We start from the raw sequence: 10,454 nt of genomic DNA, 5'->3' as shown, positions 1-10,454 counted from the left end.
TTATGTTTTTGCTTGAAACCCTGGCACAACAATTTCCTTGGGGATAAATAAAGTTGTTCTTATCTTATGTGCACAATGAAACAGAAAAAAACACTTCTCTGCATTGCCAGTGGTAAAAATAAATGCTATGTATTTTTAGATTATTACATAGAAATATAGTCTGTGAACAATAGAATATTGTTGAATATCTTTAACAAAGACCAGACTATAATCAAATGAAAAAAAATGTTTTTTGCATTCAGCCATCGTTATGTATCTATAGATATATTTGAAATGAATCTCTGCAAAGAGCTCAGCACAGCATTCCAGGAGCGCACATCATACTGCAGATCTGGAGAAGACCAGGCTGCTTTCATCAATGTGGGACAGAACTTGGAGCAGATATTGTCAGTTGCACTATTTAAACTCTTCCAGAAGTGCCCCCTGCAGGTTTCCGTAGTGTAGTGGTTATCACGTTCGCCTCACACGCGAAAGGTCCCCGGTTCGAAACCGGGCGGAAACACACATTATTTTCTCTCCCGGTGTGTTGTGTTTACTGCCCGTCTGAGAAGTCTCTCTCCAAAGAAGCTCCAAACTGTGGAAACAGTGATGTTTCCCGTGGAAGAGGCGCCGCTGCGTGGGGTCCGGGCTCCGTTTGAACAGCCGTCTGGCCTCAAAGCATATCCAGAAATGAAAGGACGTTTATTTCCTGGCGGAAATGAAGTTGTAGTTTATTTATAAACCGGTCCTCAGGATTGCAGATCGTAGGCTCAAAGCCACGCCCCTTTAAACGTCACCATGACGTCACGTCAGCAGTATAAAAAGAGCAGCGCGTCAATAAATATCAATGTCACTAATATTAATATCAAGAAATAAATGATAATTTCATAAATATAATATCACAAAGTGAAATAAACTAAATTAGGGTTAAATGGAGAACGTTGAGTCGCTGTGGCGATCCCTGAAGGAAAAAGCCTAAGGAGAAGAAGAATAAACTAAATACCAAATAGTGTATATTAAAAAAAGCATCAATATCCACTCCAATTTTAAAAAGAAAATATACGCGGTTTTTGAGGCATTTTTTACGTTGATCCTTTCCTTTTCCGTGGTTCATAAATTAAATTAACATGAAATCGTCCTCCAGAGTGAAAGCCACGCCCCTTTACACGTCATCGCGACGCCATCCGCCCAGTATAAGAGCAGCAGCGCGTCCTCTACTCGTCTTCCAGCAAGATGGCCAGAACCAAGCAGACCGCCAGGAAGTCCACCGGAGGCAAAGCCCCCAGGAAGCAGCTGGCCACCAAGGCCGCCCGCAAGAGCGCCCCAGCCACCGGCGGCGTGAAGAAGCCCCACCGCTACAGGCCCGGCACCGTGGCCCTGCGAGAGATCCGCCGCTACCAGAAGTCCACCGAGCTGCTGATCCGCAAGCTGCCCTTCCAGCGCCTGGTGAGGGAGATCGCCCAGGACTTCAAGACCGACCTGCGCTTCCAGAGCTCCGCCGTCATGGCTCTGCAGGAGGCCAGCGAGGCCTACCTGGTGGGCCTGTTCGAGGACACCAATCTGTGCGCCATCCACGCCAAGAGGGTGACCATCATGCCCAAAGACATCCAGCTGGCGAGGAGGATCCGCGGGGAGAGAGCTTAGACCTCCTGCCGCCGCTCCTCACACGCACAACGGCTCTTTTCAGAGCCACGCACTCCCTCGAAGAGCTGCATCCTCTGCTAACACACTGTATTTTAAAATGATGAACAAAACAACTATACCGGTAGGATAAGGGTTAGGATAGTTGTAGGACATAATATAGTCTTACGTGACTTGTGGAAACATAATTGTTTTGTCATTATATAGCACCAGTTGTTGAATATTTACACTTCTTATTCAATGCTACTACTCCTTGTGTGAATTAGCATAACTACAGTAAGTCACAACTTCTGGTAGAATGAAAGTGAAGTAAAGATCAAGGTCACAACTGAGTTTATGTGGTTTGTAGAAACTACTAATCCGATTTTTATTTAAAATCAAACCCTTATTTATACTTGACCACTGAGGTCTCCCTCATTTTCAGGGTCGACAAGTTTACAAGCAAAGCAGAGCACAGCACAACAATAAAATGAGATCACAATGAGATCAAATTAAAAAACGGTAGATAAACTGAAAGCAGGTGAAAATAAGGTTAAATTAAAGACAGTACGGAAGAGAACTGTTATATTTTTCACATTGAAAAGCAACAAAATTCTCTTTCCAACAGGAACAGTGCTGGAAACCAACCGAGCCGAAACCGTTATTCATTTGAACACGAATAGAAAACCGTACAGTAACGTTTCAGTTGAACTCGCCTGGATCTCGTCTCTGATTGGAGGACTCAATCCCCGTTCCAACAGACCAATGACAGCGCAGCTGCGGAGCTATAAAGTCACATGTCTCCTCTCACCGTGTCATTCTGTTGTGATCGTCAAACAGGAAAAAACTCAAGATGAGCGGAAGAGGCAAAACCGGAGGCAAAGCCCGCGCCAAGGCCAAGACCCGCTCGTCCCGCGCCGGGCTCCAGTTCCCCGTGGGCCGCGTCCACAGGCTGCTGAGGAAGGGCAACTACGCCGAGCGAGTGGGAGCCGGCGCCCCGGTGTACCTGGCGGCCGTGCTGGAGTACCTGACCGCCGAGATCCTGGAGCTGGCCGGGAACGCCGCCCGCGACAACAAGAAGACCCGCATCATCCCGCGTCACCTGCAGCTGGCCGTCCGCAACGACGAGGAGCTCAACAAGCTGCTGGGCGGAGTCACCATCGCCCAGGGCGGCGTGCTGCCCAACATCCAGGCGGTGCTGCTGCCCAAGAAGACCGAGAAGCCCGCCAAGAAGTAGACGGAGCCCCCGGAACAACCGACAACACAACGGCTCTTTTCAGAGCCACGCACTGCAATTCGAGAGCCGTTTCTTCCTTATCAAACTATAGGTTTTGAATATTTAATAACTCAGTCAATGGTAAAATTTTGATTTAATTGTTCGATGACAAACAATGTCATTGTTTGTCCAAAAATGTAAATATGTTAATGCAGTTTTCATGCATTATAACACTTATATATTTACATTTGCAGTTTTAAAGCAATTTGCTCAACAGACATGATACTTAGTTGGCCTTTTGCTCAAAAACTAAATCAGAAATGTGACTCGCCAGCCAAAATACCTGCCCACCCCTGATCTACAGTATGATTTGTTTTAGATTGTGGCTAATTTCCTGTTGCAGATAGTCTATACAGTAACGTACACTAATTACCAGGTATTTGACTTATCAGATCATGAATGGATCAAATGAATGTTTCCGTTTATGCCCTGCACAGATCTGGACTTCCGTACTTATTATAACCCTATAATAATTCCTATTAAGAGCAAATCCACTAGGGTTGGTCAACAGCAGAGTTGGGAATTTATAGTCAACAGGCCACTTCTGATCTGTTGTCCTTTTTTTATCAAGCCCACCAAACTTTTCTCATGATAATTCAACGTCTGCGTCCAGTAATTTGATCATTATAGTCTTTAATATCAAGAGTGCATTTAGAAATTCAATGTTTTTCATTTTACATACAAAATGAAAGTAGATTCCAAAACCTGTAAAAATTCAATACATGATAAATACATGATACATGATGGACTGGTGGTTCGGTACTTTTTAAAACGTTATAAATCTTATCCGGCCCAATCATTTGGCTACTACCCTGTTGCAGACCGTCTGCACAGTGAACTAAAATACCTAGTATTTGACTTAACTGATCATAAATGGACCAAATAATGTCTCTTTTCAGAGACACTGCAACTCTAGAACCATTTAATCGCTGTAGAACTGAACAGATGTTCCTTATGCTGGTCCTCCGTCATCCAGCTCACGCTGAATTCTTGTCCAAACGTAATCATGTGTTCATATCTGACATTTTCTCATCCCATTTGACATTCTGATTGCCCTGCTGTGACAATGAGACAAAACATTTCCCCTATGAAGGTCAATAAATTAATCTAATCTTAACAGTAGATACCGTTGGTATATCATTCAGGTCAGCATCCAGATACTTAAAAATAATTATAAGTGTAATAGTTAGTATATTATTAGTGTGAGTATAATGGGCACAAGAAATAAATGTGTAAATAGGGTGATGTGTTACTTATAAATATCTGATAAATTAAATGTAACTGTAAAAATAGCTTGGCTTCAAGTACTTTTTAACTTCCTGGTCTGAGTAATCAGATGTCTGATCATGTGACCAAAACCCTCCAATTAGCCGGCGGCCGGAGGGTTTTGGCCTCCTGCTGATCACCTGAGCAGGTGGATCTTGTTTCATTGATCAGTCCAGGCGCTACTTCACAACAGGCAAGTACACTTTTCCAGACCTTACTTATTATCTTGCACGGTTCAGATGGCAATTTTTCATTTAGCATGTTTGCTCTTGGTACTGGAGGAGCTCAGTCCAATCATTGTGTCAGTGCAGAATCATTTTTATCAAAAATTGTGGCATAATATCAGTTGATAAATAGATGCTTTGTCACAGGGTCTCAGGCTTTTCACCTGCACTTTTAACTGATGAGGTTGTGCACTGGGCTCGATATGGATGACGTGTGCATATTCACTGCTGCACCATCTTTAGGTTTCCCCATTATAGGGCAACCACTGTCAGCTATTGGTGCTGCAGCTGAGGCGTCGCATTATTTGCAGTATTTTGTTATCAGCGCTTCATATTCATAATGTAAAATGATCTTGTATAATTACACTGCAGGCTGGGGCTGACATGTGCTTTTGACCAATGTTTCTCAATAGTTTCCTGTTTTATCCAGTCTTAGCCGCTACTATAAATATAAATTATTGTCTATAAAATTGTTGCCTGTACACCTCTGCATAACATCGTATCCCAACTTGTAAAATAAAACAAAGAAATACAGATTAGCTTACAACAAATGATTTTACTAAGATTGTCGTTAGTCTTAACAAATGATGTTGAATGAGGGCATTGATTTCCCTGAAATAGAAAAGTACAATCCTTATTTAAATGATAAAGATTTTTTGACAGAACCATTTGACACTTATCCTTTTTAAATATCTTTGCTATAGTGCTTTTGTTCAATGCACTTCATATCTATCTAGTACATCAAAAAAAAATGACCATGTTAAAAATCAATATTGTAGACCCATCCTTCCGATACTTTAACCTCTCTAGAAACTGGTATTGGATGTTTCAAGATATTAATTTAACTGGTCGTGTTGGGCATCAATCTCCCTGACACAAAAGGATAATCCTTATTTAAATTATTATCCTTTATTGACACTTATCCTGGTTGGATATCTTTCATGTTGGGGTTTTGTTCAATGCACTTCATATCTCTGCTGGGTGTACATGTTCATTGCAAAAAAAAAAACAACTTAAAAACTATACCCGGGCTGGGTCTCTGCACACAAGAATTGCCTTCCACTGACGACCAGCTATTCTTCTTTATTCAAACATGTCAGTTCTACTAGACAAACAATGCTCAATACCCATCCTCCCCATAGTGAAACTAACATTGCTTAGTTCCAGACCATGTTTAAGTGTTGTAGTGTTAGCAGGTGATTCCATTTAGTCATAACTGCAGCCTGAGCCATGCCTGAGGACGTGCTCTCAGAGGAGGTGGGTGGCTCTGAAAAGAGCCGTTGTGTTGGTGGATCTACTTGGAGTGTAGATCTACTTGGAGCTGGTGTACTTGGTGACGGCCTTGGTGCCCTCGGACACGGCGTGCTTGGCCAGCTCTCCGGGCAGCAGGAGGCGCACGGCGGTCTGGATCTCCCTGGAGGTGATGGTGGAGCGCTTGTTGTAGTGCGCCAGGCGGGACGCCTCGGAGGCGATGCGCTCGAAGATGTCGTTGACGAACGAGTTCATGATGCTCATGGCCTTGGACGAGATGCCGGTGTCGGGGTGGACCTGCTTCAGCACCTTGTACACGTAGATGGCGTAGCTCTCCTTCCTGGGTCTCCTCCTCTTCTTGCTGCTCTTGCCGGCGGTCTTGGTGACGGCTTTCTTGGAGCCCTTCTTGGGCGCAGGCTTTGCGGGTTCAGGCATGGTTGCTGCTTGTTCCTCTGACAAGTGTGACACTCCGTGTGAAGCAGCCGTGTTTATACAGCTTGCATTCAAATAAGACTGTGCCAGCACTTCATTCTGATTGGCTGAGCTGGTCAGCTGACTATGTAACGTTCCCTGCAGAAGCGGGAGTTTCCATGGTGAAGCAGGTTGGCTCCGATCAGCCCGGTTTCTCCTTCCACTTCCAGGCAAGCGTCAAAAATAGTCTCAAACGCGTTTTAATGAATTACACTTAATGCATAGTAGTTATAAATAAAATGGCTTGGATGATATTGTGGCGAATCACAATTGTTGGGGTTTATGTTGATGCTTGTTTTCTGTGCAGTTTTGGGGCGACTAGGAACTTTGTGGGTATCGATCGGGATGCGAATACTGATTTTTTACTTGGTATCGCACTTCCCCCCCCCCAAAAAAAATTAACGAACAAATGCATGTATGTATTGAAATTGCTATTTGGAGACTTCTGAATGACGACTGTTGGCTCTTTGGTTACTGTATTGTTAAGTTAGTAAGTTGCTTTTGACGAAAACCTCTGCTAATTAAATGTTATATGATGTATTAACTTATGAAGCGGTTATTGCAATAAAACGGCTTCGGTATAGTTTAAAGTATTGCATCGAGAATAAGCTCTCTATCAGCTTGTGGTGGCTCTTAAAAGAGCCGTTGTTAGCGTGTCCGCCCGGGGACGCGCTCAGCCTCCGAAGCCGTACAGGGTGCGGCCCTGCCTCTTGAGCGCGTACACCACGTCCATGGCGGTCACCGTCTTCCTCTTGGCGTGCTCGGTGTAGGTGACGGCGTCGCGGATCACGTTCTCAAGGAACACCTTGAGAACCCCACGGGTCTCCTCGTAGATCAAGCCGGAGATACGCTTGACTCCTCCGCGGCGGGCCAGGCGGCGGATGGCAGGCTTGGTGATGCCCTGGATGTTATCGCGGAGGACCTTACGGTGCCGCTTGGCGCCTCCTTTACCGAGTCCTTTGCCTCCCTTTCCTCTGCCGCTCATTGTTGCTGATCGGATGAACCAACTGTGATCTCCAGACGGTGGACAGGCTTATTTATACTTTGTTTGCGGACGTAATAGGAGACAGGAGGTGGGCGCTCGGTGATTGGTGGACTGCCCCCTGCTGGACACCGGATTTGTTTTGAGACTGGAACAAATGGTAATAATGATAATAGCCATGTTAAGAGCGATAATAAAACTATTAATGGTAATAATAATAATTATTATTATGCTGATAATAATGCTAAAAATAATAATGATAATAATTATAATAACGCTGTTAATAATAATAATAATAACAATTATAATTATAATAATAATAACAATGTTAATGCTGATAATAATAATAATTATAATAATAATAATAATAATAATAATCTTCTTCCTCTTTCGGCTTTTCCCTTCAGGCGTCTCCACAGTGAATCAACTTTCTCCATCTAACCCTATTCTTTGTATCTTCCTCTCTCACACCAACTACCTTCATATCCACTCTCACTACGTCCATAAATCTTCTCTTTGGTGTAATAATAATAATGCTGATAATAATAGTAATAATCATAATCATGATGTTAATGCTGATAATAATAATAATAATAATAATATTAATAATAACTACAATCTTAATGCTGCTGATAATAATAATAATAATAGCTATGTGAATGCTGATAATAATAGTAATAATCATAATAATGATGCCTATGCTGATAATAATAATAATGATAATAATAATAATAATGATAATAATATATTATTATGGGAACAGTCAGTTATTTCACTGTCATCCTTTAAACAAAACCTCAAGACTCACCTCTTCCAAACCACTTACAACAACTACAGCCTTTTCCCAATAATTGTGTGTATGTTCTGTGTCTTCTGTGTTTCAGTTGTAAAGCATCTTTGATTACCATGAAAAGCGCTATACGAATCCTATGTATTATTAGTTATATTGCAGACTCGTTAAACTCGAAGTCCTGGAAATTTCTGCTGCTCCTGCAGACCCCCCTCCCCTTCCAAGAAGTGATAATGTTCGTTGCAGGTTGCTGGTCGTTGCAGTTGCAAATTCAATCAGTACCTTCCCCCCCTCCCAGGTCGAAAGAGAAAAACAGGTAAAAGCAGTGAGAGAGCGAACAAAGGACTTGAGTGAATAAGAAAAACATTTATTTCGTAATGAAAACTATTCCAAATGAATTGCCTTGAAAATAAATTGTGAGCATATTCCACAACTTTTTTTGTTTTTAGCATTTTTAGCAATTTTTACTCACAAATGGAGATCTTTTTCTACAGGTTTCCTATTTCCTACAAGTGTACTTGTGGCAAATGGCACATTTCTCTGTACTAAAATTTCTGTTGCAACTCAGACGCACTTGGCATGTTGTCGTTTTCCCTTCAGAAACCCTTTTCATTTCACGTAGCGACTTGAGGATGTGTTTTTAAAACAGGGACTGCATGCAGGATTAACATGTTTGGGAGGTGCAAGTTAGTGGTTCATCAATTCAGCATCCCCTCCAACTCCAAACCTGCCTGTGCAAAAAAGTGCAGTCGCAAGACTTTAAAAGTCTATTCTATTCTTATTTACGTTCAGAAATGTCTTGTTTTTGTGCCGTGCATTGGTGTCCTGTCATGGTGAGCTTGGGTAAAGGTCTAAGAAGAGTTTACAAGAGAAAAATGCTTAGTCTTCTACGTTGCACCAGAGAATTTTCACATTTTTCAAGTTTCAAATGTGTACTTTAATTGTGAGGAAAATGTATTTCCTCCCCGTCGGGGAATCGAACCCCGGTCTTCCGCGTGACAGGCGGAGATACTGTCCACTATACTAACGAGGATTTGCATGTTCGAAAGAAAAGACAAAGAAAATAAGACCATGCAAGTTAGCCCAGTACTGAAGCGTTGCTGTAATTGTGTATCGGCCAGTTACTTGTACATAATTTCCAATGTATGACGCCTTTCAATGGTCAGCCGAAACAATCTCGATGGATTAGATCGTGTTGATTCATCCATTCACATGTAAAATCAGATTATCACCGTATACTCGTATCTGTTTCCGTAGTGTAGTGGTTATCACGTTCGCCTAACACGCGAAAGGTCCCCGGTTCGAGACCGGGCGGAAACACGTTTTCACCTTTTTGTAATTTTTTTTCTTCCTTAGCATTAGTTTACTTTGGTTCAGGTCTGTCTGTGCATCAGAATGCAAACAAGACTTTTCAAATTAATATTTATTTTTAACCATGATAGAATGCTTTAACCGTGGACAGTTGGCGCTGGCCTCATCTATCAGTGCATCACTTGCACCCCTGCTTTTTTGGAATTTGCAATAACGTTGCTACCTCGTCATAACTTACTGTTGTCTCTGATACTATTTAATATTTTGGACTTCTGCACAGGTCTTTTGAGAAAGGATGAGTTATCTTTGACTTTATATCCTGCACAGGGAGACAGCTGGGATTGCACGCTATATTGATTTATTCATCTCTTGTGCGACTGGAGTTTATCCTGCAGGGTGAATAATTGAGGATGGAGATGACATTATTTTCCCATGTTTTGTAATGTAGGACACTCAATTTTTTTAAGGGCATTATGCAAGCATAACATTAAACAACTCAGTGAGAGGAGAAGAAAATTGTTAGCAGTGGATTAAATCTACAGAATAGGTTATGGAGCAGGTATGTTGTGAATAAAGTACAGTGTTAGTAGCCACAATCTAACACAAGTCAGACTGTACACCAGGGTGGGCAGTTTTTTCGGCTCGTGAGTCACATTTCAGATTGCAAAGACAATTAGGTATAATGTACATTGGGCAAAGGGAAAGTTGCATTGTTATAATATTTTCACTATTTTGCATGTACTGACATTTTGTATGTCATCATCCAAACATATTGAAACAAAAGGATTTATTTCTACATTCAATAATTATCGACAATACTAAAATTTTCAAAGGAACTAGTTTGGCAGGCTAGTTTTCTTCCAGATCAGAATGGCAGTGTCAGTGGAGATGTGTGTATTTATAGCCTTGCAGCTGCTCTGTAATTGGTCCGTTGGCGCGGGAATCAAGTCCTCCAATCAGAGATGAGATCTCGTCACCAGGCTGTTTTCCATGCGCCACATGGAACCGCAACGTCGGGAAGCAAAGATGATCTCTCAAATGAGAACACTGACATGAAGGGTTAATACAGTTACTTTCTCATTTCCTTTCCTTTGAGCAGCTCCCTCTGGGTGGTCCATCCCTCCTCTGTCCATGTCCAAACCATCTCCGTGTGGTTTTACCTCCTGAATAACTAACAATATGCCGTACCTCTTGACGGATGAACTCATTCTCGGCATCTTGTCTTCTCCAAGACACCATGGCTGCTCTCACCCGTCTTCTCCAACATTCCCAGGGGTTTAAATG

At 42.2% G+C, this 10,454-nt stretch overlaps 4 protein-coding genes and 3 non-coding genes across 7 annotated transcripts; 4 read left to right on the top strand and 3 right to left on the bottom strand.

Moving 5' to 3' along the window:
- Positions 1-429: 429 nt before the first annotated feature.
- trnav-cac (transfer RNA valine (anticodon CAC)) lies at positions 430-502 on the top strand. The gene has a single exon. It is a non-coding gene; the product is annotated as a tRNA-Val (tRNA).
- Positions 503-1,212: 710 nt separating this feature from the next.
- On the top strand, positions 1,213-1,623 carry LOC147228578 (histone H3). The gene has a single exon (XM_086156659.1). The coding sequence runs from the start codon at positions 1,213-1,215 to the stop codon at positions 1,621-1,623; it is 411 nt and encodes a 136-aa protein (XP_086012785.1).
- On the top strand, positions 1,484-4,030 carry LOC147228577 (histone H2A-like). The gene is made up of 2 exons (XM_086156660.1): positions 1,484-1,563; positions 2,440-4,030. Exon 2 carries the CDS (start codon positions 2,453-2,455, stop codon positions 2,834-2,836), a length of 384 nt encoding a protein of 127 aa, XP_086012786.1. The 5' UTR covers positions 1,484-1,563; positions 2,440-2,452; the 3' UTR covers positions 2,837-4,030.
- A 915-nt stretch (positions 4,031-4,945) lies between these two features.
- LOC147228576 (histone H2B 1/2-like) lies at positions 4,946-6,086 on the bottom strand. The gene has a single exon (XM_086156085.1). It carries the CDS (start codon positions 6,049-6,051, stop codon positions 5,677-5,679), a length of 375 nt encoding a protein of 124 aa, XP_086012211.1. The 5' UTR covers positions 6,052-6,086; the 3' UTR covers positions 4,946-5,676.
- Positions 6,087-6,260: 174 nt separating this feature from the next.
- On the bottom strand, positions 6,261-7,079 carry LOC147228575 (histone H4). The gene has a single exon (XM_086156087.1). The coding sequence runs from the start codon at positions 7,070-7,072 to the stop codon at positions 6,761-6,763; it is 312 nt and encodes a 103-aa protein (XP_086012213.1). The 5' UTR covers positions 7,073-7,079; the 3' UTR covers positions 6,261-6,760.
- Positions 7,080-8,820: 1,741 nt separating this feature from the next.
- On the bottom strand, positions 8,821-8,892 carry trnad-guc (transfer RNA aspartic acid (anticodon GUC)). The gene has a single exon. It is a non-coding gene; the product is annotated as a tRNA-Asp (tRNA).
- Positions 8,893-9,106: 214 nt separating this feature from the next.
- On the top strand, positions 9,107-9,179 carry trnav-aac (transfer RNA valine (anticodon AAC)). Its single transcript has one exon. It is a non-coding gene; the product is annotated as a tRNA-Val (tRNA).
- The last annotated feature ends 1,275 nt before the right edge of the window (positions 9,180-10,454 follow it).

The sequence above is a fragment of the Fistularia commersonii genome, chromosome 12 (assembly GCF_037954325.1).
Source record: "Fistularia commersonii isolate RoL2024-O1a breed Wild chromosome 12, RoL_Fcom_v1.0, whole genome shotgun sequence".
Lineage (NCBI taxonomy): Eukaryota > Metazoa > Chordata > Actinopteri > Syngnathiformes > Fistulariidae > Fistularia > Fistularia commersonii.
Note: the sequence above shows the minus strand (reverse complement) of the source record. Positions and strands in the feature narration are given on the sequence as shown.

Bases quoted from the DNA above. Each gene is read 5' to 3' on its own strand.
- LOC147228578 (XM_086156659.1), top strand. From the start codon at position 1,213: ATGGCCAGAACCAAGCAGACCGCCAGGAAGTCCACCGGAGGCAAAGCC.
- LOC147228577 (XM_086156660.1), top strand. From the start codon at position 2,453: ATGAGCGGAAGAGGCAAAACCGGAGGCAAAGCCCGCGCCAAGGCCAAG.
- LOC147228576 (XM_086156085.1), bottom strand. From the start codon at position 6,051: ATGCCTGAACCCGCAAAGCCTGCGCCCAAGAAGGGCTCCAAGAAAGCC.
- LOC147228575 (XM_086156087.1), bottom strand. From the start codon at position 7,072: ATGAGCGGCAGAGGAAAGGGAGGCAAAGGACTCGGTAAAGGAGGCGCC.